At 45.3% G+C, this 25,428-nt stretch overlaps 1 protein-coding gene across 3 annotated transcripts in view; it reads right to left on the reverse strand.

The window, feature by feature from the left end:
- Positions 1 to 339: 339 nt before the first annotated feature.
- LOC147459865 (squalene synthase 1-like) overlaps positions 340 to 25,428 on the reverse strand; it is a 60,298-nt gene continuing 35,209 nt past the window's right edge. For all 3 annotated transcript variants that reach the window (XM_086511056.1, XM_086511055.1, XM_086511057.1), the window contains 3 exons: positions 1,313 to 1,401; positions 1,115 to 1,206; positions 340 to 533 (listed from right to left, as the gene is read on the reverse strand). In XM_086511056.1, coding sequence (XP_086367182.1) covers positions 425 to 533; positions 1,115 to 1,206; positions 1,313 to 1,401 — 290 coding nt within the window. In that variant the 3' untranslated portion in view covers positions 340 to 424. The remainder of the gene's footprint in view (positions 534 to 1,114; positions 1,207 to 1,312; positions 1,402 to 25,428) is intronic.

Raw genomic sequence — 25,428 nt, forward strand, 5'->3', positions numbered from 1 at the left:
AGAGAGAGCCAACTATCACAAAACATTGACTACAATGCCCAACTAGTAAACGTATAATTATGGCATGTTGAAACATGCCATAAGAGGAGAGGAAGAAAGGCATACAAATTTCTGATTGCCTTCGTTTACTTTGTAAACGGGTCCCTTCATTTAAGGACCTCGTGACTTTCTTTTTGTTTTAGAACGTTTTTCTTTAGTGGTAAATTGTCTCTTTATCTATAGGCTTCAAGAATATCCTTTTAGCTTTTAACATCAGTCTCTTTGAGACATTAATACTCCTCTCTCCCTCTCTCTCTCTCTGGTCTTAATCAATCAATCAATCAGATAAGTAAGTAATCCTTTAAAAAGAGAATTGAGGCACACACCCACCACTCATTGAATTAGCAATAACTACTACACCAAAAATTAGACATCATATCAGAAGTCAAGAGCTGTTACCAATCATATACAACATTGTCACAAGAAAAAGGATCATCAGAATGAATAAAATTGCTTCTCTGCCTCCTTTGCTAGTCTTGTTGGAAAAGGCCCGCCTGCAAAAAGGAATAGCAGATATAGAGATCACTGGTCAATTGATCCACTGTGTGTGTGTGTGTGGGGGGGGGGGGGGGGGGGGGAAAGCTTTAACGTTGTAGGAACAGACATCACAGATCTATCCGACAAGTCTTGAACTCTAGACAGAGAGAGAGAGAGAGAGAGAGAGAGAGAGAGAGAGAGAGAGCCCATAGGATTTACAACCTATGGGAGCAATGAGGTGCCATAATAGTGCTCATGACAACGAGAGAAGGTATATATATATGTGTGTGTGTGTGTGTGTGTGTGTATATATATAAATATATACATACATACATATACATATATCTATATATATATATATATATATATATATATATATATATATATATATATATATATATATATATATAGATATATGTATATGTATGTATGTATATATTTATATATACACACACACACACACACATATATATATATATATATATATATAGAGAGAGAGAGAGAGAGAGAGAGAGAGAGAGAGAGAGAGAGAGAGAGAGAGAGAGAGAGAGAGGGGGGGGGGTGGGGGGATTGAGGGAGAGAGGGAGAGAGAACAAACCTTTTAGATAATGTGCCAGATGCTCTACATGCTTGCTCAATAGCTTCCACACGGTTCAATGTTTGTTGCGCAGAAGGATCATTCTTATCAATCTACACAAGAACCAATAAATAACGACCATTGAATTTTCATCTCTTCATGATTTGAAAAGCCTCTAAAAGTCCATGAATAAGAATTTCACAGGGTCAATGAACTCACCTTCATGGCAAGCATGCAAGAGAAATCATAGAACGCGCCGTACACATCTCCCATAGTGCGAGTTTGATCCATAATCTTGGCAGTCAATCCTGCAACAATTGATGTATGTACTCATTGTAGGTGAAAATGTCCCTCACTAAGCAACTAAAACAGAAGGGAAGAGTTAAAGTAGCTAAATAAAACTTTCATAAAATTGATTTTCCTGTGAAATGATCCTCTTATCATGACATCTAAAGTGAACTGCAGGATGCTTCACTTGATCTGCAAAATTATAGTGGGCAAGGGGTCTGCTAATCAGCACCCTCCAATGCGAGGAAAGCGAGCTGGGGCTCCTACCAAAAAACCAATGACTACTTGTAAAGCTCAAGGGGTTACTCAGCACCACTAGCAGGTGACCTCTCAACAATTGTGCATTGTGCTGGATTTTGGCCTCCTTGTCACCCTTCTCAAAGCTGTGAGAGTGAGCAGAGGAAAGAGTGTGAGCCACGCGCACCGAAAACGCTGGGGAGAGAGAGAGAGAGAGAGAGTTCTCTGCAAATGATGCTCTCAATACACAATTTGTGTGACTACAAGACCCTAAGGATTCTATTTATAGAATCTTAGGTTGAGGTAGGGCAAAAATGTGTAACTGGTGCAAAAAACATAAAAGCCCAAAAATGGCTAAAAATGTGTGTACCCAGCCAGGCTCAGAAAATGACCGACTAGACACGTGCTAAAAGTGTCCGCCCATGCAATCTACATGATGTGCTATGGGTGGCCAACCCGGGACAATCACTAGCCGTACAAAATGGCGAAGCAACGGTGGTGTAACTCTTAACACTCCCTCTCAGCGCCGGATGCTGAGACAACACAGAGGAGTCGAAGGTAAGAAGCCAAAGTTCGCTGAGGTACAGCCTTCGTGAAGATGTTTGCTGCTCCAAATGAAGATCTCCAACCAAAACCCGCTCCCGAACATAGTGCTTTGTCCGAGCGTGAAAGATATGATTGTTGCACAAAAGACAAGTCGTAGCAATCTGGGGAAAACACAACTCTCCCAGTAATCTCCATAGCCATATGGCCTCACAAGCAACATAGCAAGTTGCTCTGTACTCCACCTCTATAGAAGATAGCGCAACGGTGGGTTGCCGCTTACTGCTCCATGAAATGGGTCCCGAGCAGAGTGTGAAAACTATTCCTGTAGTAGAGCGCCGAGTATCTGGATTTCCTGCCCAATCTGAATCGCACCAACCAAGTAAGGTGCAACCCTTGGAGTGACCATAGAAAACACCATGGTCCAAGGTGCCGCTGATGTACCGCAAAGTACGCAAGTAAGGTGCAACCCTTGCAGCGACCATAGAACACACCATGGTCCAAGGTGCCGCTGATGTACCGCAAAGTACGCTGGGCACACTGCCAATGTCGCTGATGAGGTCGGGCGTTGAAGGAACTGAGGACAGAAACTGTGTAACGGAAGTCTGGTCGGGAATAAGTCAGCCATAGAGGCAGCCAACAACATTCCTGTATTGCTCCAAGTCAATCCGTGAGGAAGGACCGTGCAGCGATACGTTCTCTCCAAGCTCAAGAGGAGTGCCAATCGATCTGCACCCTATCATCTGGAATCTCTTCAAGATAGCATTCGCATACTTCCGCTGAGAAAAGAAGATGCCGTCTGGTGTCTGAAAATTTTGGAATCCAAGAAAATAGTGAAGAAGCCTAAGATTTGTCATCTCGAAACGCGTCTCCATAGCTTTCATGATCGACTTGATCCTACTGGTCCAAGAACCTGTGAAAATGAGATCGTCCACATAGACGATCACTATCGCAACCAAAGAGCCATCAGAGACAACATAACAGTTGGAATCTGATGAGGTACACTGTAACCCCAGCTTCACGAGAAACTGGTCGAGTGTGAGGTACCACTGTCGTCGAGCCTGCTTCAGTCCATACAATGCTTTCCAAAATTGATAGACCCAATCCTCCTTGCCGGGTATACGAAACCCAGGAGGTTGCTCCACATAAACTTCTTTATCCAAATCTACATTTAGAAATGCACTCTTGACATCCATCTGGAAGATATACAACCAAAGTTGGCTGCCAGAGCAAACACTGGTAGTCATGTGAGCGGTGGGAGCAAAGGTCTCGTCAAAGTCCACGCCTGGTCGCTGTGTGAAACCCCGAGCAACAAGTCTCGCCTTGTGTTTGTTGAGGGAACCACTGGCCTTGTACTTTGTCACGTGACACATCCAACCCTATGTGTCCGTGGACAAGCTATAGCATGACAAGGGTTCAGTTCAGTCAAGTCGGTCTAGAATAGGAAGTGATCTGGCACTTTTGTGAGTTTGTTCGCAAACTGTGCATGTCCAGACACTTAGATTAGATGCATATCCTCTGGTTGCACACAGCATGACCATCAGATTCCAATCAGAACCCATCAATAGCATTTTTACAGTGCATAGACCTATTTTCCCTATTTTTGACATTTTTCACTTATTATTTTTAAGTGACTTCTGTTGGGAAGTAGGTAGGGTAATTTTGCTAAGTTGTATAAATAGAAACCTAGCACTAGCACTTTCTGGCAGAAGAGGCAGCAGGAGCACTTGCTCAACAGGTAACTTCTCAGCAAGACCAACCCCCGCAATTGACCTAGCGTTTTCAGCCCATCTGAGAAGCTAGTGTTTTTTGCAAGGCAGATCAGCCCTAGCGTTTTTGCATAGCAAATCAGCCCCGGTGACAACAGAAGACAGCAGATTCCCTAGCGTTAGCAAATTCCACAGCAGATAGCAGTTTCAGCCCTAGCGTTTTTGCATCTCCTGAGACCATTAGTGTTCTTGCAGATCTTCACAACAAGACCTCAGTTAGCATCAGCGTCGTCAGTTTTCAGCAGTCAGTACCCACAGTAGAACCCCCAAACCTCGCAGATCTCACCTTTCCGCAGCAGATCCTCGCCGCACGGTCCGATCCAGCGTCGTTCAGAGTTTCAGCCCGGAAAACACAGATTTCAGCATCTGCGTTTTCAGCGCGTTGTCGTTGCACCGTCGCCATCGACATTGCCACCGACATAGAGTCAAAATTCAGCAGATAAAGATTTGCAGATTTCAGCCCTTACCATTTTCAGAATTCAGCTCGTCTCGTCGTCGTCCTCATCGTCGGCAAGTCCAAGCATTGTAGAGATTTGTGCAAGTAGACCGCTCTTGCCATAGAGAGTGGGGCCTTCGGAGGAGGGTTTGACAACATTCTGGTGTCGTATTCTTCTCTCTCTATCTCTCAATCTCAGCACCTTCATTCACAGTGTTCATCACTTTGTTTGTGTCCATTGCACTCTCTCACCAAAGGAACGGAAGGCTCTCCCTTTCGTAAGTAAAAGGAACCTTGAGCACAGGTTCGGAGCACTCATCTTGAGCAAAGTTCAACATTCACTTCTACTGCACCTTACATACTTTGTCTTGAAAATCCATTTCGTAGAAACCACCTTCCGCTTGTTGGGCCTAGGAACCAAAGTCCAAGTTTTATTCTGCTCGATAGCGTCCATCTCTGTCTGCATGGCACGCTTCCAAGAATCATGCTGGAGTGCTTCCTCCACCGAGGAAGGCTCAACTGGTGAAGCCTGAATCTGAGACACGAGTGCAAAGTTCACGAACTCTGCGCCATCATAAACTTGCCTGTCCTTGAGGCGTGCAGAACGTCGAGGCTGTCCAGGGTCTGGTAACTTCGTGACTCTAGAGGAAGACACCGTAGAGTAGAGTGAACCTGGAACTAACTTCTCCTTGCGAGGTGGGACCGCCTCCACCCAAGGAGAACCATCATCCACATCAGAATCGGAATCTGACATGGCATGGTCGAGTGAAGTAACTGGCTGTGGTGTAGAGGATACAGGAACAGGAACAAGGATAGGACCAGGTGTAGAAGGTGGACGAGGAGGAGGTAGGGAAGGTATAGGCTTGGATGCTACCCCCTCTACAGGTTGCTGAAGAACTCCATGAAAGTCACATCACGGCTAACTGTGATGGTCTTGGCGTCAAGATCGTAAAGCTGGTATCCGTCAGAGTCGTGAATAGCCCAGGAAGATGAGCTTCTTCGCCTTGAAGTCTAACTTTTGTCGCTTCTCCTTTGGCACATGGACAAAGGCCGGACACCTAAAAACTCAAAAGTGTGAAACCGAGGGCTTGCGCCCGTAGTAAGCCTAATAAGGAGTCATGTCCTGCAAAGCATGGGTAGGAGAACGGTTCTGGATGTAAACCACCGTGTTGCACGCCTCTGCCCAATAAACCCGGGGCAAAGAAGCATGCGCAAGCATTGCACGAGCCATCTCCATGATAGTTCGATTCTTCCGCTCAACAACTCCGTTCTGGGAAGGAGTGTAAGGAGTAGTTAGTTGGCATTGGATGCCCTCTGACTTGCACCACTGTGCAAAGTCCTTCGAGGTGAACTCACCCCCTCTATCTGAGCGAATACATTTGACGTGCAAGTCCTCCTTTTCAATCATCGTCTTCCAATTTCGAATGAAACTAAAAGCCTCCGACTTGAGCTTTAGGAACCAAACCCAAGTGTACCTGTTGAAATCATCCACAAGCACAAGCAAAAACTATGAGCCAGAAAATGAAGGAGTCCTCATCGGGCCACATAGATCAATGTGAACCAGTGCAAGTGGTGCCGAAGCTCTATTGGATGCCTGCTTCGGAAAGGCAACCCTGTGTTGCTTGCCCATCTGGCAAGCCTCTCATACACTTGATGAGGAGCGTATCGTTGGTAAACCCTCCACCATAGAGGTCCTAGCAGCCTGTTGGAGCTGCTGATAGCATAGATGTCCAAATCGTGCATGCCATAGGGAAGAAGACTCCGTGGTACTAGACAGAAGAGCAGTGAGGCGGTATAGGGAACCATCACGCTCACCGTGTGCAAGGATAGTACCTGTCGTAGAATCAGAAATGGTGACTGTGCCACTCCCAAAGTGTATGTCAGCTCCTTGAGAGTCCAAGCTCGACACAGAGAGGAGGTTGAAGGCCATGTCCGGAACGTAAAGCGCCTCCACTGAACTGAACTTCAGGTCTGAGGTAGAACGAAAGAGGGTAATCTGGCCTGTGCCAGACACTGGAATCTCATGGTTGTCACCCATAGTGACGGTCTGCCCGTGAGTCTCCCTGAGAGAGCTAAACCATGACTGTTGAGGAGTCATGTGAGTGGTGGCTCCACTGCCAACAACCCGAGTACCTCACTGCGATGTTGCAAGAGCGTGGTCCGTCGTCGCGACAAAAGCGGTCCCCGTCGTCTCATGAGAGGCTATTACTGCAGTCAAGGGTATCTATTTCTCCCTGTTGGCCTCGTCTCGCTTCTTTCTGCATTCTGATTCTCTATGCCCTTTCTTGTGGCAATGGTAACATTCGATGTCCTTGTTCTCCTTCTTCTTCTTACCTTTATCTTTCTTGTTACCTCCTTGAGCTATCAAGGCTCCTTTTGCATCAACAGCACCTTCGGCTTGAAATGCGGAGTGCCCCTCAATCTGCCTAAGGGAAGGGAGAATCTCGTCCCAAGTGGGAAAAGAGGTACGTCCAGATGTGAGCAAACTCTGAAAATAGGGATCAACGCATGGGGGAAGCTTGAATAGTAAGAGGCCAACCATGCATGCCGAGGTGATGTTGCCTCCGGCAGAGACAAGGTCGTCCCACAGTTCCCGCATGCGGCGGGTCAACCCATCAAGTGAGTCGAAATCCTTGAACTGGAGGTTGTACAAACTCCCGTTCAAGTGTGATCTGTCTGGCAAAGGAGGCCTCCTGAAACCGGTCGAGAATCCGTCTCCACAATGGATGTGCATGCTCCTCTTTGGAAACTTCCTTCGTGATGCAGTCCGAGAGGTTCATCATAAGAAAGGTGGACTCGTATGTCCCGATCCACCCACTCGTCGATTTGGGCCTGAGTGGCGGTGGGAAGGGAAGGCTGAGTAGCCGAATGGGTGAAATCATTCAACCATTCCCAGAGACGATGGTCGGCAATAATTGAGCGGACTCGTGTCCTCCACACAGAATAGTCGTGTAAATTGGGTGAGGGCATAATTGTTGGATGTAGCGTTGGCAGATGCAAACGTAGTCGCAGAAGTGGAAGTGACCGTAGTCGCAGAAGACGTAGTGGCCCCCTTCTGGGAAGGGAAGGCTGAGTAGCCGAATGGGTGAAATCATTCAACCATTCCCAGAGACGATGGTAGGCAATAATTGAGCGGACTCGTGTCCTCCACACAGAATAGTTGTGTAAATCCAACTTCTTCTCCTCACCAAATTGGGTGAGGGCATAATGGTTGGATGTAGCGTTGGCAGATGCCGACGTAGTCGCAGAAGTGGAAGTGACCGTAGTCGCAGAAGACGTAGTGGCCCCCTTCTGGGACTGTTGTTGTTGTCCCTTCCGCTTGTAACAGATTTGGACACTCCAAGTCAAGAATCAATCACGACAGCACCAAATAACCACTTCAAACAATTCACACATCACAATAGATTTGCAGTGGCCCGGCGGAGTTCCGTGCCTAGAGATATTGACCCCAAAGACTATCGCCCCTTTCTGTGTTTCTTTTTGTATTAATCAATCATCAAAGTACAAGAGAGCAGTTAGGGTTTCACTCTCAGACTCTGCGTCCAGATGCTCTGAGAAGTGAGGCCCTCACCACTAATTTAAAGATTACAAGGGATGCCCAAAAGCAGAGCCCCAAAAGCTTGAAAGTAAAAGTAGATTCTCTCTCTCTCTCTCTCTCTCTCTCTCTCTCTCTCTCTCTCTCTCTCTCTCTCTCTCTCTCTCTCTCTCTCAATGAGAGTCAATAAAAAGCAAGTTCTCTTTTCTCTCTCTTTCTCCCAAATCATAGCAAAAAGCTGAGATTTGCGTCGCTCAAAATTTCCAAATAAAAAAAAATCACCTCCGCGATTTTCGGAAATTAGGGTTTTTGGCAGAAATTAGGGTTTGCAGGAATTTTAGGGTTTCTGTTGTCCATAGCCACGTCAACACTTTGTGACATACCCCCCTCTTGAAAGCATTGTAATCGACCGCGATTACGCCTGCAAAACCGACAAAAGCCATAAACCGTCTTAGCAGATACTGACTGTTAATACCTACGTACTAGGAACACACATCTAGCACATGTACAAAATCGCCAGTCACGTCACACGACATCATAGGACATCACCAGACATCACATGACATTCAACATTCATTCGGATCTTAGAGCATGATTTATCGGCAATGTAGCTAGCAATCACATCTAGGTCCAATCGGGACCTCATCGATGTCCGATTGACTAACCCCTATTGCAACCATGTCTATTCGAGATCAAGTAGACCAAAATGCTGCAGTCATTTCGTCTATCAGTTCCTGCACTCAAAAGAAGTGAAGAAACAAATCAATATGATTATCAGGAATTCCATTTCATTAAGTCATCCAGCAGAATAATGTCAACTATCAGTATCCCTGAAGCTCAAAGAGACATCAGTGACTTTAGTATCAAAATCAAGGCATCTGTTGACAAAGGAGCGGAGTAACTCCCCTCGTGCATCCCACTGCACCACATCTTCGGCCAAGCTGAATTTCTAGGTTCCGTTTGGAGTAGACTATGCTAAACCAAAACATCGAGGTAAAGTTTCACAATCCGAGGAGTATCTGCTAGGTCCTCCTCCTCCATCCACTTCGCATCAGATGCAGGAAAGTTCTTGAACTTAACCAAGAACTGCCTTCGGACATTACCTTTCTTCGTATCCGTATGTGCCAAAATTTGTTCAGGACCAACGGTCTCCTCGTTTTCTTCCACTGCGGGTTGCTCATCAGGCTCCCCATCATCAGGCACATCACCCTTAACAGGTTTCAAGAGACTCACATGCAATGCATTGTGAATCCTCCAAGTATCTGGCAGTTTCAATCGGAAGGAGACATCATTTATCTTTTCAGTAATCTGGAAAGGTCCGTAGTATCGCATACTAAGCTTTGGAAAAAGCCTCTCCTTCCCTTTTTCTTTCTTAGGCGTGCCTTCTCAAAACGTAAAAGCACCCAATCATCCTCCTTCAATTTCAAGTCGCGACAATGGCGATCCGCTGCCTTTTTCAGTTGTTCTTGAGACTTCTGCAAAGTCTCGCGAACCTTGGCAAAAGCCGTATCCAAATCTCGCGAATATTCATCCGCTTCAAATATCTAATCTTTCGTGCTCAGGAAGGATGGAACCTTCGCAGCACTTTCAACAATCTCACATGGCGTCTTCCCCGTCGAAGAGTGTATCGTGTTATTGTAGGCAAATTCCACCAAAGGTAAGTTCTTTTCCCATTGAGTCTTCTGATCCGAGATACAAGACTTCAATAAATCTAAAACCACTGAGTTGGCAATCTCAGATTGCCCGTCAGTCTGTAAGTGGAACAATGACGAGAACTGCAACTGCGTGCCAATGTTCTCCCAAATTGCCTTCCAAAACAAACTCATAAATCTGGGGTCTCTGTCGGAGACAATCGTCTCAGACGTGCCATGTAATCGAAAAATCATCGTGATCATTCTGTGTTCTCGGGAGATCAAATATGAAATCCACTTCAATACTTTCCCAAGGGCGGGTGGGTATGGGTAAAGGCTGTAACAATCCATGTGCCTTATGCCTGTCAAACTTGACCTTCTGGCATACTGCGCACAACTCTTCCACATCCTTTTCGAGTCTCGGCCAAGAGAAGTATCTCTCTACCCCCTTCATGGTGGTAGCAATGCCGCGGTGACTCGTAAAAGGTGGACAATGGCATTCAGTCATAACCTTTTCTCTCAACGGTTGTGTAACGCACAACATAGTCTTTTTCATCAAGTAGCCTTCCCGAAGGGAGTATCCAACTACTGTCTCCCCATCCCATATCCGTGTGAAAATATCTGCAAAATCTGTATCTGTGGCATACTGATCGACCATATCATCGAAGCTCCTATGATGTATCGCGGAAATAGCCAGAACCAACCGCTTCCGAGACAAAGCATCTGCCACCACATTCTTTTGTCCCTGCACAGGGACAATTTGGAAGTGAAACTGTGACAAGATGTTCGCCTATCGCATCTGCTTTTCCGAAAGTTGCTTCTGTGGCAAGAAGTAGCGCAAACTCTGATGGTCTGTAAAGACAGTAAAATCTGCTCTGAGTAGGTAATGCCGCCACTGAGTAAGAGCATGGATAACCACCAAAAGCTCTTTCTCATAAATCTGTGTTGTCATCTCCGGCCTAGAGAACAATCGGCTCTCGTAAGCAATGACATGGCCTTCTTGCATCAAGACCGCACCCAGACTACAACCATAAGCATCACAAAATACTTCAAATGACTTCTGCAAGTCCGGCAAAGTCAAATCTGGTCTTGTAGTCAATTTCTCTTTCAATGTTTGAAAGGCAATCACCTCTATGGATCCCCATGAGAAAGGGACCCCTTTCTGTGTCAAGATATGCAAAGGGGAAGCAACCTCTGCAAACTTTCGTATGAACCGCTTGTAGTACAAACACAGTCCCAAGAAGCTTCCAACTTCATGGACATTCTTCCAATCGGGCCAATCACGTATAGTCTCTATCTTGGCCGAATCCACTTGCACTTCTGCTGCTGAGACAAAGTGTCCCAAAAAGTGTACCTCTGAAGCAGATGATCTCTGTGCTCTGCCTCATTCTTGGAGAAAACAATGATATCATCAAAGAAAGTTCAAACAAATAGCCTGTACTCTCGAAAAAAATCATGTCCATCATCCGGTTAAATGTTGTAGGAGCATTGGTTAAACCAAAAGGCATCACCAAAAACTCAAATAACTCAAAAGTCGTCCAAAAAGCTGTCTTGTAGACGTCTCCCGGCGATATCTTGATCTGATGATATCCACTCTTCAAGTCAATCCTACTAAAGCACGAGGATCCCTGTAACCTGTCGAGTATATCATCCATCCTAGGAATCGGAAATCTGTTCTTGATGGTGAATTTGTTGAGAGCTCTATAATCGATGCACATTCTCCAAGATCCGCCTTTCTTCAAAACCAACAACACTGGAGAGCAATACGGTGAAGTACTATGCTGGACAAGACCCTTTTCCAAGAGGTCTTTCACTGGGTTCATAATCTTTTCATTCTGTACTCGGCTCACACGGTAAGGTGGCCGGTTCGGTGGCGTGCTTCCAAGTATCAGATCAATGGTTTGATCTTCAGGCCCTCTGAAAAGCAATCGGTGGAGAAAAAATCTTGGCGTTCTTTTGTTCAGGTCAAAACATATTGAATCTTTATCCATCGTTCAGTTCTCTCCCAAAAGAATGAGTAAAGAAATTGAAGTTCATCAAGTACAATCTCTGAGCCCTTCCTTTGTCAAAGTCGCTTTCTCGGCCCGGTAGTCAACCACGGCGCAGTTCTGGTGGTACCAAGGGATTCCGAGTAGAATGTCACTCGCGTGCCCTGAACACCCCTATCATTGCAAACGAAGTTTGCCAATGCTCGGTGTAATGGTAACATCCCATCCGGGTGCCAGTTGAACCTCCTCTGCTTGTGGCGTCAATCTGTTGGGCGTAATTCCAAATCAAGCCGCCAATTCCAAGTGAAAAGAAGTTGGCCTTGGCTCCTTCAAAAGAACTTCCTGATCCTTCACTTTGCCCCAAAAGCGGCAAAGTTTGTACTTTCATTCATAAGATTCGGTGCAGGTCCCACGCCATGTGGTACCAGTTCTGCTTTTCTATCTGCCTTTTCTGCCACGTTCCTGAGCTGCTCTCGAACTCTCAGGCATGTCATCGTCTTTATCATTCTTTTCTTTCTGTGCCTTTTTAGGGCACTTCGTGGAGATATGTCCATGTTCCTCGCATCCAAAGCACTTTCCCTCTCTGATGAAGTGAGCTCTCTCCTCAGGAGTAAGCTTGGGTCGTGCATCCTTTTTCTCTAGGTTGCTCTTTTTCTTTCTACTTTCATTCCCAGAAGTCTGTTCGGCTCGTTGTGTCATGGCCTCATCTATGGGGTAGGTCAGACTGCCAGAGTGAATGGCAAAGCCCCGCTTCGCATGACTCATCAACTCCTGAATAGAAGCTGACTTCTGTTCCAAGAAGTGATCTCGGATCTCTGTAGGTAGACCCAAGGTAAACCGCTCCATTTGTTCTCTGAACGAGATCTTCTTGAATGAAGAGGCGGGTAGAAAAGAGCTCCAGAATCTTTCACAATAAGCATTGATTGTATCTTTCTTGGTCATCCGAAGATGGTTCCAAGCAGCTAGTACATCTCGTTCATATTGTCAACCAAGAAGAAATAAAAAGCTTCTTAAATTTCAATCATTTAACTGGCGCAGTCTTGTTTAAAAGAAGAGTGGCCCACCAAGTACGAGCATTCCCCTTAGAGTAAGAGGCAGCTCTCCGAATCTTGGAGTGCTCTGAATAGCGTCCTCCAACGAAAGCGATGTCAAACTGATGTATAAAAGACAGCCTTCGAAGCATCTGAGTATCCTGAAAAAGTATCAAACTTGATCGAGTGGCCACCTTCCTTAAACTCTCTGACTTTCTTGCTTTTATCTTCGAGAAAGTCATATTTGTTGGCTTTGTAAAAATTATTCTTGTTCACATAAAAGTTTCTGTCATCGGAATCTGAGCTGTCTGTAGACGAGTCCTCAGTAGAACTGTCAGTCTCTGGGCAAGATTTAGCCTTCTTTGCCTTTCTCTTGCCCTTTCCAAAGCATTGCTTCTTGCTTCGCTTTTTACCTTTTTTGTCTTCTTCGCTCGAATCCAAGGAGCTAGAAGAACTGTCAGAAGAAGAAGAAGAAGAAGAACTGGGTACTCCTTCAAATCAAACATGCTTCTTCTGTTTCTTTGCCTTGTCAAAAGTCGACTCACGACCCAAATAACCTGGAAAGTCGGTGCTTTTCGTTTGCTTTTTGCCATGCTTTTTGGCTTTCTTCTGTGCGTCAAAAAGCTAAGCAATCCGTGCATCAACCACCTCTTCTAGTTCCTTCTCTGAATATTGTTTGGGATCAGAAGGTTTCTTGAAAGCAGATTTCGGGGGTGGTGTAGTGGTTTTCTGCCACTGTGCATGCACTTCTGAAAAGAAGTCTCGCTCATATATTTTGCCAATTTCGGATCCTTCGCAAAACTGAGCATCATCTTTGTTGCATCGCCGATCAGTTGACGACGCTTCATCTCTCTTTGCTCCGCCTGAGTAGGCCGAGGCGGGCCATACTCTCTCTCTGAATCTTCGTTGTGATCCCAACCCGCATCTCCAAATGCAGAGGGAGTCGACTCATCCTTGCGTGAAGCCATAGGTGCCGCGGAAAAAAAAAAATTGGGGATTGGATTTCCCGTAGAAGAGAAATGGGCCGTGCTCTGATACCACTTGAACAGACTTGGACACTTCAAGTCAAGAATCAATCACGACAGCACCAAATAACCACTTCAAACAATTCACACATCACAATAGATTTGCACTGGCCCGGCGGAGTTCCGTGCCTAGAGATATTGGCCCCAAAGACTGGCGCCCCTTTCGGTATTTCTTTTTGTATTAATCAATCATCAAAGTACAAGAGAGCGGTTAGGGTTTCACTCTCAGACTCTACGTCCAGATGCTCTGAGAAGTGAGGCCCTCACCACTAATTTAAAGATTACAAGGAATGCCCAAAAGCTTGAAAGCAAAAGCACATTCTCTCTCTCTCTCTCTCTCTCTCTCTCTCTCTCTCTCTCTCTCTCTCTCAATGAGAGTCAGTAAAAAGCAGGTTCTCTTTTTCTCTCTTTCTCCCAAATCATAGCAAAAAGCGGAGATTTGCGTCGCTCAAAATTTCCAAATTTATTAAAAAAAAAAAACACCTTTGCGATTTCCAAAATTTAGGGTTTCTGGCAAAAATTAGGGTTAGCAAGAATTTTAGGGTTTTTGGCAAAAATTAGGGTTCCTGCTGTCCGTAGCCACATCATCACTTTGTCACACTGCTTCGAAGTCGACATGTCGCGTGCTCAGAGAGAAGTCCCAAAGGTAGATCCATAAGATCGCAAATCGTCGATGAAGGTACTGTTCCCAAGGCTGTAGCAGTCCAAGATAACCGCATGGACAACCACTGAATGGTGTCCTGACGAGCAAGGGATAGTTCAACCGCACAAGAGGTAAAAATTCAGCGTGCTTTACGAAACGCTGCTGTAATAGAGATTTCAGTGTGCCTGTACGCCACCGGTCGGTGCGGGAGCGTCGCAGAGTGTCAAAGGAGAGGACTTTTCAGCCGTCGAGGGACTGAAAACAAAGGAAAAACAGCAAGTAATAAGTACCGAAAATGGTGCCGATTGGGTGTAGATACTTGTCCAAGGTGTGGATCTGCAAGTTCCGAGCAGTGTAGAAGACTCCTGGGTGCTCCTTGGCCACTCCCGTAAGTGCACAAGATCAACGTTTTGTGAAAAATGCTGCAAATCACCAAAAACGCCAACAAAACACGGAAAAACGCAGCAAGATCTGCAATACACAAATCTGTCCAAAAACGCTAGGGTTTACAAAAACGCCGGCAGATTTTGGTGCTGGTTTTGGTGCGATTCTGCTGCAGGAGTGAAGCGCTAGGAAGAGGGATGCAGATCAAGGCTATAAATGCAAAAACACTGTTGTTCTTGCAGAAAACGCTAGGGTTGAAAAATGTTGATCAGCGTTTTTGAGATTCGCCGCGATGGAAACCGGCAAAAGTGCTAGCAGGAGAGATCGATGCAGATTCTCTGTTCTTGGCAATTGATACCATGTGAGAGTGAGTAGCGGAAAGAGTGTGAGCCACGCTCGCCGAAAACACTGGAGGGGGGGAGAGAGAAAACACAAGTGCTCTGCAAATGATGCTCTCAATACACAATTTGTGTGACTACAAGATCCTAAGGATTCTATTTATAGAATCTTAGGTTGAGGTAGGGCAAAAATGTGTAACTGGTGCAAAAAACATAAAAGCCCAAAAATGACTAAAAATGTGTGCACCCAGCCAGGCTCAGAAATGATCGGCCAGACACGTGCTAAAAGTGTCCGCCCATCCAATCTACATGCTGTGCGATGGGTGGCCAACCCGGGACAATCACTAGCCGTACAAAATGGCGAAGCAACGATGGTGTAACTCTAACAAAAGCTCACATTCTTTCGTAGTAGCAACGTTTGCCGCATTATAGACTAGCTCTGTGTGTGTGTGTGTGTGTGTGTGTGTGTGTGTGGGGGGGGGGGGGGGGGGGGGGAGGGGGGGGGGGGGATGTATTCTATGTACAAGAGACCTCTAGAAATGCTCAATGGCCTATCACAGACGAAGCACAAAAGCGAGAACACAATGTGAAAACTATGTAAATGTCAAGGTTGTCTGTACAATGAGTGTAAAATGAACCTCTGGGGAGGTGCATAATGCCATGTAATGTGGGCATGATCTCGACTGAAAATGACTGACGATCTCGCCCATGTGTAAAGAAAGGCACATGTGCACTGTTCCGCTACCCTGGAGGAGCTTGTTGAAGTATCCCACTGACTATGTATGGTATGCGGCACGCCGACAGCCAAAATTAAATGGCTATCAAAATGGTGGATGTACGGGAAGACTGTGAGCACATCGAGCCTTCCACATGGTCCAAAGAGTGATGCTGCAAATCGTAGTGAAAACTGTCCCCTGCTGGTAGAAGTCCAGCTGGTGACCTGCATGTGAGATCATGTTTGGTGCCTGGTCTATATCCTAAGGAAGTAAGTATGATCACTCTCTCTCTCTCTCTCTCTCTCTCTCTCTCTCTCTCTCTCTCTCTCTCTCTCTCTCTCTCTCTCTCTATATATATATATATATATATATATATATATATATATATATATATATATATATGAGAAGGTGATATGTCAATAGCGCATGGGAAGAGGAATTTTACAAATTTTTGCAAGCACTAATGGGGTTGATCAAGTCCGTTGTCACCAACTCTCTTTGATCTATGCATCAATCAATTAGAACAAATGGTACCTGACTTTATGCAAGAAGAAGGCAGTGAAGAGGTTACTATTTGCAATGCGGTAATCATACTTTTGTTGTATGTGGATGATGTAGTGCTTCTAGCACACAGTTTAGAGGATGCACAAAGCTTATGGTTGTCCTTGAGAACTTTTGCTTGCATAGTGGGCTGATTGTGAATGAATCCAAAACAAAGATTATACTAGTGAAAACTAACCATAGGGAGAAGCCATGCATTGTGTGCAACAATGAGACACTTGAAGTTGTTGAGAGTCCTTCAGGTTCCAGCCAATCAGAAGTGGCATGAATGTGCTATGCGTCATTTGGAAGCTGGGAAGAGAGATGTACGGTGCAACGGAAGTGAATGTTAAACTTTGCTCAAGATGAGTGCTCCGCATTGTGCTCAAGGTTCCTTTTTCCTTACAGAAGGGAGAGCCTTCCGTTCCTTTAGTGAGAGAGTGCAATGGACACAAACAAAGTGGTGAACATTGTGAATGAAGGTGCTGAGACTGAGAGATAGAGAGAGAAGAATACGACACCGGGAAGTTGTTAAACTCTCCTCCAAGGGCCTCACTCTCGTTGGCGAGAGTGGTCCACTATTGATTGCACAATCTGGTACAATGCTTGGACTTGCCGACAATGTCGACGACGATGAGGACGACGACAAGACGGGCTGAAATCTGAAAACACTGACGGCTGAAATCTGCAAATCTTATATCTGCTGAATTCTGACTCTATGTCGATGACGACGGCGATGACGACGATGCGCTGAAAACACAGATGCTGAAATCTGCGTTTTCCGGGCTGAAACTGCAAACTTCGAGGGATCTGACCGTGCGACGAGGATCTGCTGCGGGAAGGTGGGATCTACGAGGTTCGGGGGTTCTAATGCGGTTACTGACTGCTGAAAACTGAAAACGCTGATGCTAACTGAGGTCTTGTAGTGAAGATCTGCAAAACGTTGATGGTCTAAGGCTGATGCAAAAACGCTAGGGCTGAATGTCTTCCTACGGTGGGAATCTGCTAACGTTGGGGCAGATCTATTGTGGTTCTGTCGCCAGGTTGTTGCAATGCAAAAACGTTGGCTGATCTGATGCAAAAAACGCTAGGTGTTGCAGTTTGCAAACGCTAAGTCTTCTGATGGGGTTCTACTGAGAAGTTGCCTGTTGAACCTTGGTTCCTGTTACCTCTTCTGCCAGAGAGTGCTAGCGCTAGGTTTCTATTTATACAACTTAGCAAAATTGCCCTACCTACTTTCCAACGAAAGTCACTTAAAAATAATAAGTGAAAAATATCAAAAATAGGGAAAATAGGTCTATGCACTGTAAAACTCCTAATCGATTATGATGGATTCTGATGGTAATGCTGATGATCATGTTGTGTGCAACCAAAGGATATGCATCTACTTGTCTGGACATGCACGGTCTGCGAACAAACTCACAAAAGTGCCAGATCACTTCCTATCCTAGACTGACTTGACTGAACTGAACCTTGGTCATGTTGTAGCTTGTCCACGGACACATAGGATTGGATGTGTCATGTGACATCCCCTCCTTTTCAAAGTGAGGTACTGGTACCGAACTGTATAGCGTCGAGAAAGATCGCCAACAGCGTCTGGAATCCTGGAAAGGACTCTTCGCCAATCCACTCTGATAATTGGGTCATGCGATACTTGAACTTCATAAAGGTCTACAACGCTTGCTTCTTTGGGCCGCGCCAAAAGCGACACAAAGTCATATGTGGCTCCTTCCATGCTTCAACTTTGTCTATAGTCATGCGTCAACCACTTCCAACACAAAAACACGAACATACCCATTCCATGTAAAGTGACTGGAAAAATACTAGTCTTCTTTCAAAAAAATTGTGCATGCAATGCAGAAGAACATAGAGACGGAGTGCCAAACCGTTCATCAAACACACGCAAACAATGGGGTCAAATCTTGACTTTCTGATCTAAATCAATTAACTGTGGCAAATCACAATGAAAATGTCTATGCTTGATGCTCAATCCTTCTTGTGCTCTTTCGGATATTGTGTCATGCCAAGGAAGAGACATGGAATGTGAATTCCTTGGGTGCAAACATTTCATCTTTCCATGAGTAATCCGCATACATCCGTGCTCATTCATGAGTGAATCGTGCTCATCGTACAATGTGTCATGCCTATGAAAAGGGATCACATAAGGACAGTGACTAAAATACAAGAAAGCATCACGAATGAAACACTCGAACAATGCGTGTTGACTAATCATACGAACACGTAGTACTTCCTGTGGGGGTTCTTCGGACCTCGACTCGAGAGCCAAGATCCGTTCTTCGTGATTGATCGAATCTGCAATGAGGTTAGCTTCACTAGAGAAAGTATCAACTAACACATCATCCTTGTGAACCATCACACCATCTTCATGCAAATCATCATGCTTGTGAGAAATCACATCTTGATCATCATGTAAATCATCATGCTTGTCCTTATCATCCAAATCATCATGCTCATCATTATCATGCAATTCATCATGCTTATCAAATGCAAATCTTGTGTGTCATGCTTTGGAGAAGAAGAGACTGAGAGAGTCTCCTTTTCCCGAATCTCTCGCATCTGTGCCTGAATTTGAGAAAAGAGTCGCAACATTTCTTGCATTCTTGCTTTGTTCTCGCAATCAAAGTTTGCTTCTCTTTCTTCGCGCTCATGCGCTATGGCTGCCATTCTGTCTTTGTATTTACGCCTTATGGCTGCCATTATTTCGTTGCTTTCTAACTTCATGTCCATCAACCTCTTGTTGAAAGCCTCCATAGGAGTTAGTGCAATCCTTGGCGTAGATGGGGAAGGGGGAGGGTCGGAAAAGCCTCCTAGTGGGGAAAATTCTTCTTCACCACTTTCATGCTCATCACCTCCATGCAAAGTATCCATTCCGCTTCGGGTGATGACCATACACTCAAGTCTTGGGTTCTTAAGTTCATGAGGAACTTGGGTTCTTGTGGGTCTTGGGTTCTTGAGGCTCTTGAGGGTCTTGGGGTTCTTGAGGTCTTGAGGTTCTTGCAATTCTTCTTTCACTTGCAATCTGTGTTAGAGAAGGATCTTCTCTTCACCCGAGTTCTGCTCTTTTCCGCGCGCGCACCCCTTGGCGGCCTTGCGCTCACACCAAGGTTGCTTTCTCCCATCTCACATCAATTGGCCGACCGCTTAGAGTACGGTCCGCTCTCAATGAGTGAAAGAGGCACAAGGGGAGGCTGGAGGTTTCCTGTCACTCTTCAAAAACACGATTAGGAATCGACACGCCCAAGAGAACTTTGGTTACGTGCGACAGCAACAAGCAAAGAAAAAAAAATTATGTGGTTCTTGTCGTTCTTTTCTTGAGTGATACAGAACGCTGCCAAAACTCTGATACCAATGTTAGGTGCAGCGGAAGTGAATGTTAGATGAGTGCTCTGAACTGTGCTCAAGGCTCCTTTTTATTTAAGGGAGGGAGAGCCTTCCGTTCCTTTAGCGAGAGAGTGCAATCGACACAAACAAGTGGTGAACACTGTGAATGAAGGTGCTGAGACTGAGAGATAGAGAGAGAAGAATACGACAACGGGACGTTGTCAAACCCTCCTCCAAGGGCCTCACTCTCAGTGGCGAGAGTGGTCTACTATTGATTGCACAATCTGATACAATGCTTGGACTTGCCGACCATGAGGACGACGACGAGACGGGCTGAAATATGAAAACAATGATGGCTGAAATTTGCCAATCTTGTATCTGCTGAATTCTGACTCTATGTCGATGATGACGATGCGCTGAAAACACAGATGCTGAAACTCTGCGTTTTCCGGGCTGAAACTGCAAACTTCAAGGGATCTGACCATGCGACAAGGATCTGCTGCGGGAAGGTGAGATCTACGAGGTTCGGGGGTTCTACTGTGGTTACTGACTGCTGAAAACTGAAAACGCTGATGCTAACTGAGGTCCTGTCGCAAAGATCTGCAAAACGTTGATGGTCTCGGGCTGATGCAAAAACGCTAGGACTGAATGTCTTCCTGCGGTGGGAATCTGCTAACGTTGGGGCTGATCGGCTGTAGTTCTGTCGCCAGGTTGTTGCAATGCAAAAACGCTGGCTGATCTGATGCAAAAAATAGCTCCTTTCTAACAAAATTCACTTAAAAATAGGGAATGTCAAAAAATAGGAAAAATAGGAACTAGGTCAAAAATGTCAAAAATAGGGAAAATAGGTCTATGCACTGTAAAAATGCTCTGATGGATTCTGATGGTAATGTTGATGATCATGATGTGTGGAACCAGAGGATATGCATCTACTCTAAGTGTCTGGACATGCACGGTCTGCGAATAGACTCACAAAAGTACTAGATCACTTCCTATTATAGACTGACTTGATTGAACTGAACCCTGGTCATGTTGTAGCTTGTCCACGGACACATAGGGTTGGATGTGTCACGTGACAAGGGCGTACTATGCATTTGAGAATATGTGTGTGTTGGGTTCTCAAGAAGTACCTTTTTTACACATTGGTGACACCGATTCTTCTTTATGGAGTTGAAGTGTGGAGTAGGAGCATCTCAAAGTCTACTTGGATAGAGTTTGAGAATGTCCAAAAGCGTTTTCTTACAAAGTTTCTCCAAGTTAAGACACAAACACCATATATGCTCCTACTTCTTGAGCCGGGATCTCTTCCAATTGAGATTATGGGCATGTAAAGCGTTGTGGAGTACAAGATAAAGATGCGTCGAAACCCCTCACATCGACTTAACACAATAGCATGGGAAGCAAGCAAAAAAGTCCAAGAGAGACATAAAAGAAAGATCTTGAGCATGGGTGTTATAGGCTTGGGCACTCCAAGCGAGAAATCAATAGCAACACACCAGCAAAAACTGCAAAATCATTGAACTTGACTAGAGAGAGAGAAAAGGAGAGTCGGCACGGCATAGCACAGTTTCGAGTCAAAAGCCACTAGCCCAAAGACTGGTGCCCCTTTCGATATTTCTTTATTATTTCACTTCGCAAAGTACAACTCTCAACGGTCCAACTCTCTCTGAGACTCTACGTCCACATGCTCTCCGGAAGAGTGGTACTTATAAACTTTCAAGGGTTGCTCAAAAGCAGAGCCCCAAAAGCACTGCACCAAAAAGCCTCACGCAAAATCTACAAAATCAACAGCGCGAATCACGAAAATCCATACAACAATGCCACCTGGCAACCTAACGCGCTTTTCAAAAATCCTAGCCAAATGTTAAGCTTTCAATATTTCTGAGTTAGGTCCCTCAATTGGTGCTCATAAGTTCTTTTAAGTCGGCACATGTTAGGTTTTTAATTCCTAACCCCCTTTAGGCCTCTCGCCTAGATCTTCAACGTTCTAAACTTCCTTTGCTTCTCGGTTCAGTTTCTCTTGTCCTCTCCGTCCCTTCTGTCACGAGGCTGTGGCAAACTTAGTTGTTGGTTCCTTTCCCTTGATTTTTCTTTAATATTTGGGACCCTCTTTTTGAAGTCACAAATGGACCGACATTGTATGGCCAGTGCGAAACGACCGACGACCGAGAATTTCACCCACAGTCGGGAAGGGCAAGTCACCACAAGATGGTCGACGGGCCAATCAGGGCTGGAATCCGAGCAGTAAAAGGGTGTCTAGGCTCAATTCAAGTCATTTAGGCCCCTCGCTACACTTAATAAGTCGGTGGATACTAGGAACTCACTCAAAAGAGGCAAAGTGGACACATGGCAGCTCCAGGTGGATTTGCCAAATTCGTCAAGTGTACTAGACTCCACCAATCCAACACTATTACAAAGACATCAAGCACTATTACAAAGACATCAATCACTGATCAATTACATTTCTGTCGACTGTCTCAGGTACAAATCATGATCATTGTAACCAATTTAGCAATCACATCCAGACCTCGCTGATCTTTTCACTAATGGCTTGATCTACTTAATCATGTTACTATCAGATTTACATCCCTTTTTTTCACATTTCAATCAAGCAAACCATGCCCATGACTATCCCCACAAGGCAGTACATCCACATAGCATGCAATTAAAATAATCACACACTTAGTTCACTTTGAACACCGTGCTTCAAATATTCAATCTAGCCATCTCATTCCATCCTCAACTCTGGATGCACCTAGATCATTGTAAAGCCATCTTATCCTTCGAGGACTCTTGATACTCTCACAACAATATCGAATCACCTCATCCCGATAGACATCTTGATGCACTAGAATCTCATTCAGTTTACATTCACTTTAGCCATCACATCCAGATCTCCCTGATCTCTACTGAATGTCTAGATGCACTAAGTTCCAATCATTCATAGACAAAATGCTGCAACATCCTCGGTATTTCGGGGGTGATTCTGTGTTCCAAAGTATGGCTGGTTATGCACCTGGAAACCAGCAATATATGCCAAGAGCAGTGTTTGGGGGTATGCAAGGCATGATGTCAAACCCCATGTATGGTAATATCGGCATGAGTTTGGGGTGCCACACGGCAATTTTGGTATGGCTGGTTTTTCTGGACAGCAGCCAGATATGGTACTTATGACGCAAATGTCAATGACCAAGGAATGCCGATGATCCCTACTACAATGCCCACGTTGCAGACAATTCCTTATGACAATTTGAGGGCACTGGAAAAGCCAAAAGCTTACAAAGAAGATGGTGCAGCTGTAAAGTTTAGCACTTTCAACGGCTTTGAGGATAAGGCAAAGGCTCTTACTTTCGTCCAGCACTTTGATACAACTTATGCACGAGGGAATTTTACAGAGGCCTCTAAGGTCAGGAAAGCTGTCACTTTCTTGAAAGATGAGCGCTTACATGGTAGACGACATTGTTGATACAAGGACAGGCACCCACCACATGGGTATACTTCAAGCAAATGTTTGCATCTGTGTGGCTGTCAAATGAAGTTGAAGCCAATGTCATGACGGATTGGCACCAACTCACTACGACTACTTGCAAGAGCCTACAGAAGTACAATTGGAGGTTTTGTAAAGCATTGCTCTCACTAACCTCCTACAGGTTTGTGCCAGTGACAGTGCAGATTGAGAAGTATTGTTGTGAGCTGCCTAAAGGGCTTCGAGATTACTATACAAAGAACAAAGTGACTACCCTCACTCAACTTATGCAAGTTGCCAACACTAGTCTTGCCTTGTTTAAGGGAAAGGAAAGTGGGTTTCCGGGCAACGTGAAAGGGGGGCAGCAAAAGAAAAATTCAGCAAAGAAGCCCTCTGTGAAAACGGCTCCTGAAGCGTCACAAGGGTCAGAAAAGGTCAACAAGGCCAAGGACTCAACGGGGGACTTCTGGAGCGCAGGCAAAGAACAGAAAAGGAAGCCTTTTGTGCGTAAGTCGCTCGAGAAAAAGAAGGTCTTGATGGCTGAGAATAAATGCTTTATATTACGAGCAGCCTCGTCACTTTGCTATAGATTGTCCACAAAGGAAAAGACCAACTCACTCAGATGATAAAGAGGACAAGAAAGGAAAGAAGCCCAAATCCACGGCAAGTTTAGTGCTAGACATGGTGGGTGGCAGGCCTAGCACGGATGCCAGTGAGTTATGTAGAGCATGCGGTAAAGTTAGAGACCAAACGACACTTATTTTCTTTGATTCGGGTGCCAAATCGAACTTTATCTCACCAGAGTTAGCTATGAAGCTAGGCATCAGAGCTGAAGAGATGGGGTACACGGTAGAGGCAGGGTTGAACCGGCCTGTTCAATCCAAAAAGGGCGGTAGACTTTACTTTAAACCTTGATTTAGCTTTCACCCATTATTAGTCGTCTATTTTACGTGTACTTTCAAGACAAAACAAAGGGGAGAGGGATACAGGCTGCTAGATTGCACCTATATGAGTAGACCGACACCAGATTGGCCCCTAACTTAGGTGCCCCTTTCGGTATTTCTTTATTGTTCAAAAGAGGGAATAAACGCTGTGGATCCCTATAAGCTGCCCCGCACAACCTTGGCTGAATTTTGACTGTTCCGGATTGATTTCGACAACATAACTGTACTAGAACCCTTCACGGTCAGTATTCCCACGCATTAAATGACTTTCCCGACGCATACGGGCACTTTGCAAAACCTGGCGAGAATCTGCAGCACGCTGAATTCTCTGTTTTCAGCCCTGAAAATGCGCCAGATCACCTGTATAGCGGTCCCCTTGCGTCCCCGAACCTCCTGGGGGTATTAGGGTCTGTTTAGGGCCAAAACCCTTAACCTGCAAAAATACACAGCAGGCTGTAATTTACTGTTTTGGGCTCCGTTTCGCGTGCCGGTTGCATCCGTAGCAAGTCCTTGAGCTCCCGCACCTGTAGGGCTACTTGCCCTTTGAATCGGACGAGATTTCTGGCGTGAAACCTCTCCGAATTCACCTGTACCTGCGGGGGGATTAGCCGCTAGCTAATCCAGTACCTGTGCAAGAGGCTCTTGCTTAGGCAATCGCACATGAGCCCACACAACTGTACATTGGTCAAATGAAGAGCCCACTAGTGGGGCATAACATACTGCCAAAGGGGAGAGAGAGGGCAGTGCGTAGCGTGCAGGGCATCACTCCTGGCACCGCACTGTACATAGGAGGGAAAGCAAGCACTCCATAGCTCTTAACCTGTGACAAGCTGAAAATGAGCCCTTCTCCTCTCTAAAATCAGCACCCCCTTCTCTTGCATGAGGAAAGTGCACCAGAAGGTGCCACTTGGCACATTTATAAGCATTTTCCCGTTTCGGGATTGCCGCCTAAAAATCTCCCAACCGGTCGCCCAGTTGACTTCACGGCAAAGTAAGAAAATGTTCCCCTTGTCATTCCGGAGGTAATGACGCAAACACATTTTCAGGTCCCAAAATAGCAGTTCCCTAAATTTTAGGAGATACTCCCATTGTATCTTTCTAGGTCATCCGACCCTCTTTGTACACTGCGGCCACATCCAGAACTGAAATGTAGCCTCTGTAGCAAAGGATTCCACTTTGGCCAGTCAATGACCCCACTTAGCTACCCATAGTCCTTGTCCAACCTTAGTGCTCTCTTGCCCTCAGGCCTGGACTCCCTCTGGACAGTTCCACACTAGCTATGCAATGCAAGGCAGTTAGATTTCCCGAGGGGTGTTTCCAAAAAGTGAAAGTAAATAGATAATAAGAAAGAAATCAACAAAAAGGATAGATAGTAGTCACACGCTGGTGACACAAGGTTGGCATCTCTTGGCCACTCAGAGTGTATTACTCCCATCATTGAAAAGTTGTGTCTGCATATTCAGTCGTATGTGGACACAG

The sequence above is a fragment of the Adiantum capillus-veneris genome, chromosome 4 (genome assembly GCF_014529385.1).
Source record: "Adiantum capillus-veneris isolate H3 chromosome 4, ASM1452938v2, whole genome shotgun sequence".
Lineage (NCBI taxonomy): Eukaryota > Viridiplantae > Streptophyta > Polypodiopsida > Polypodiales > Pteridaceae > Adiantum > Adiantum capillus-veneris.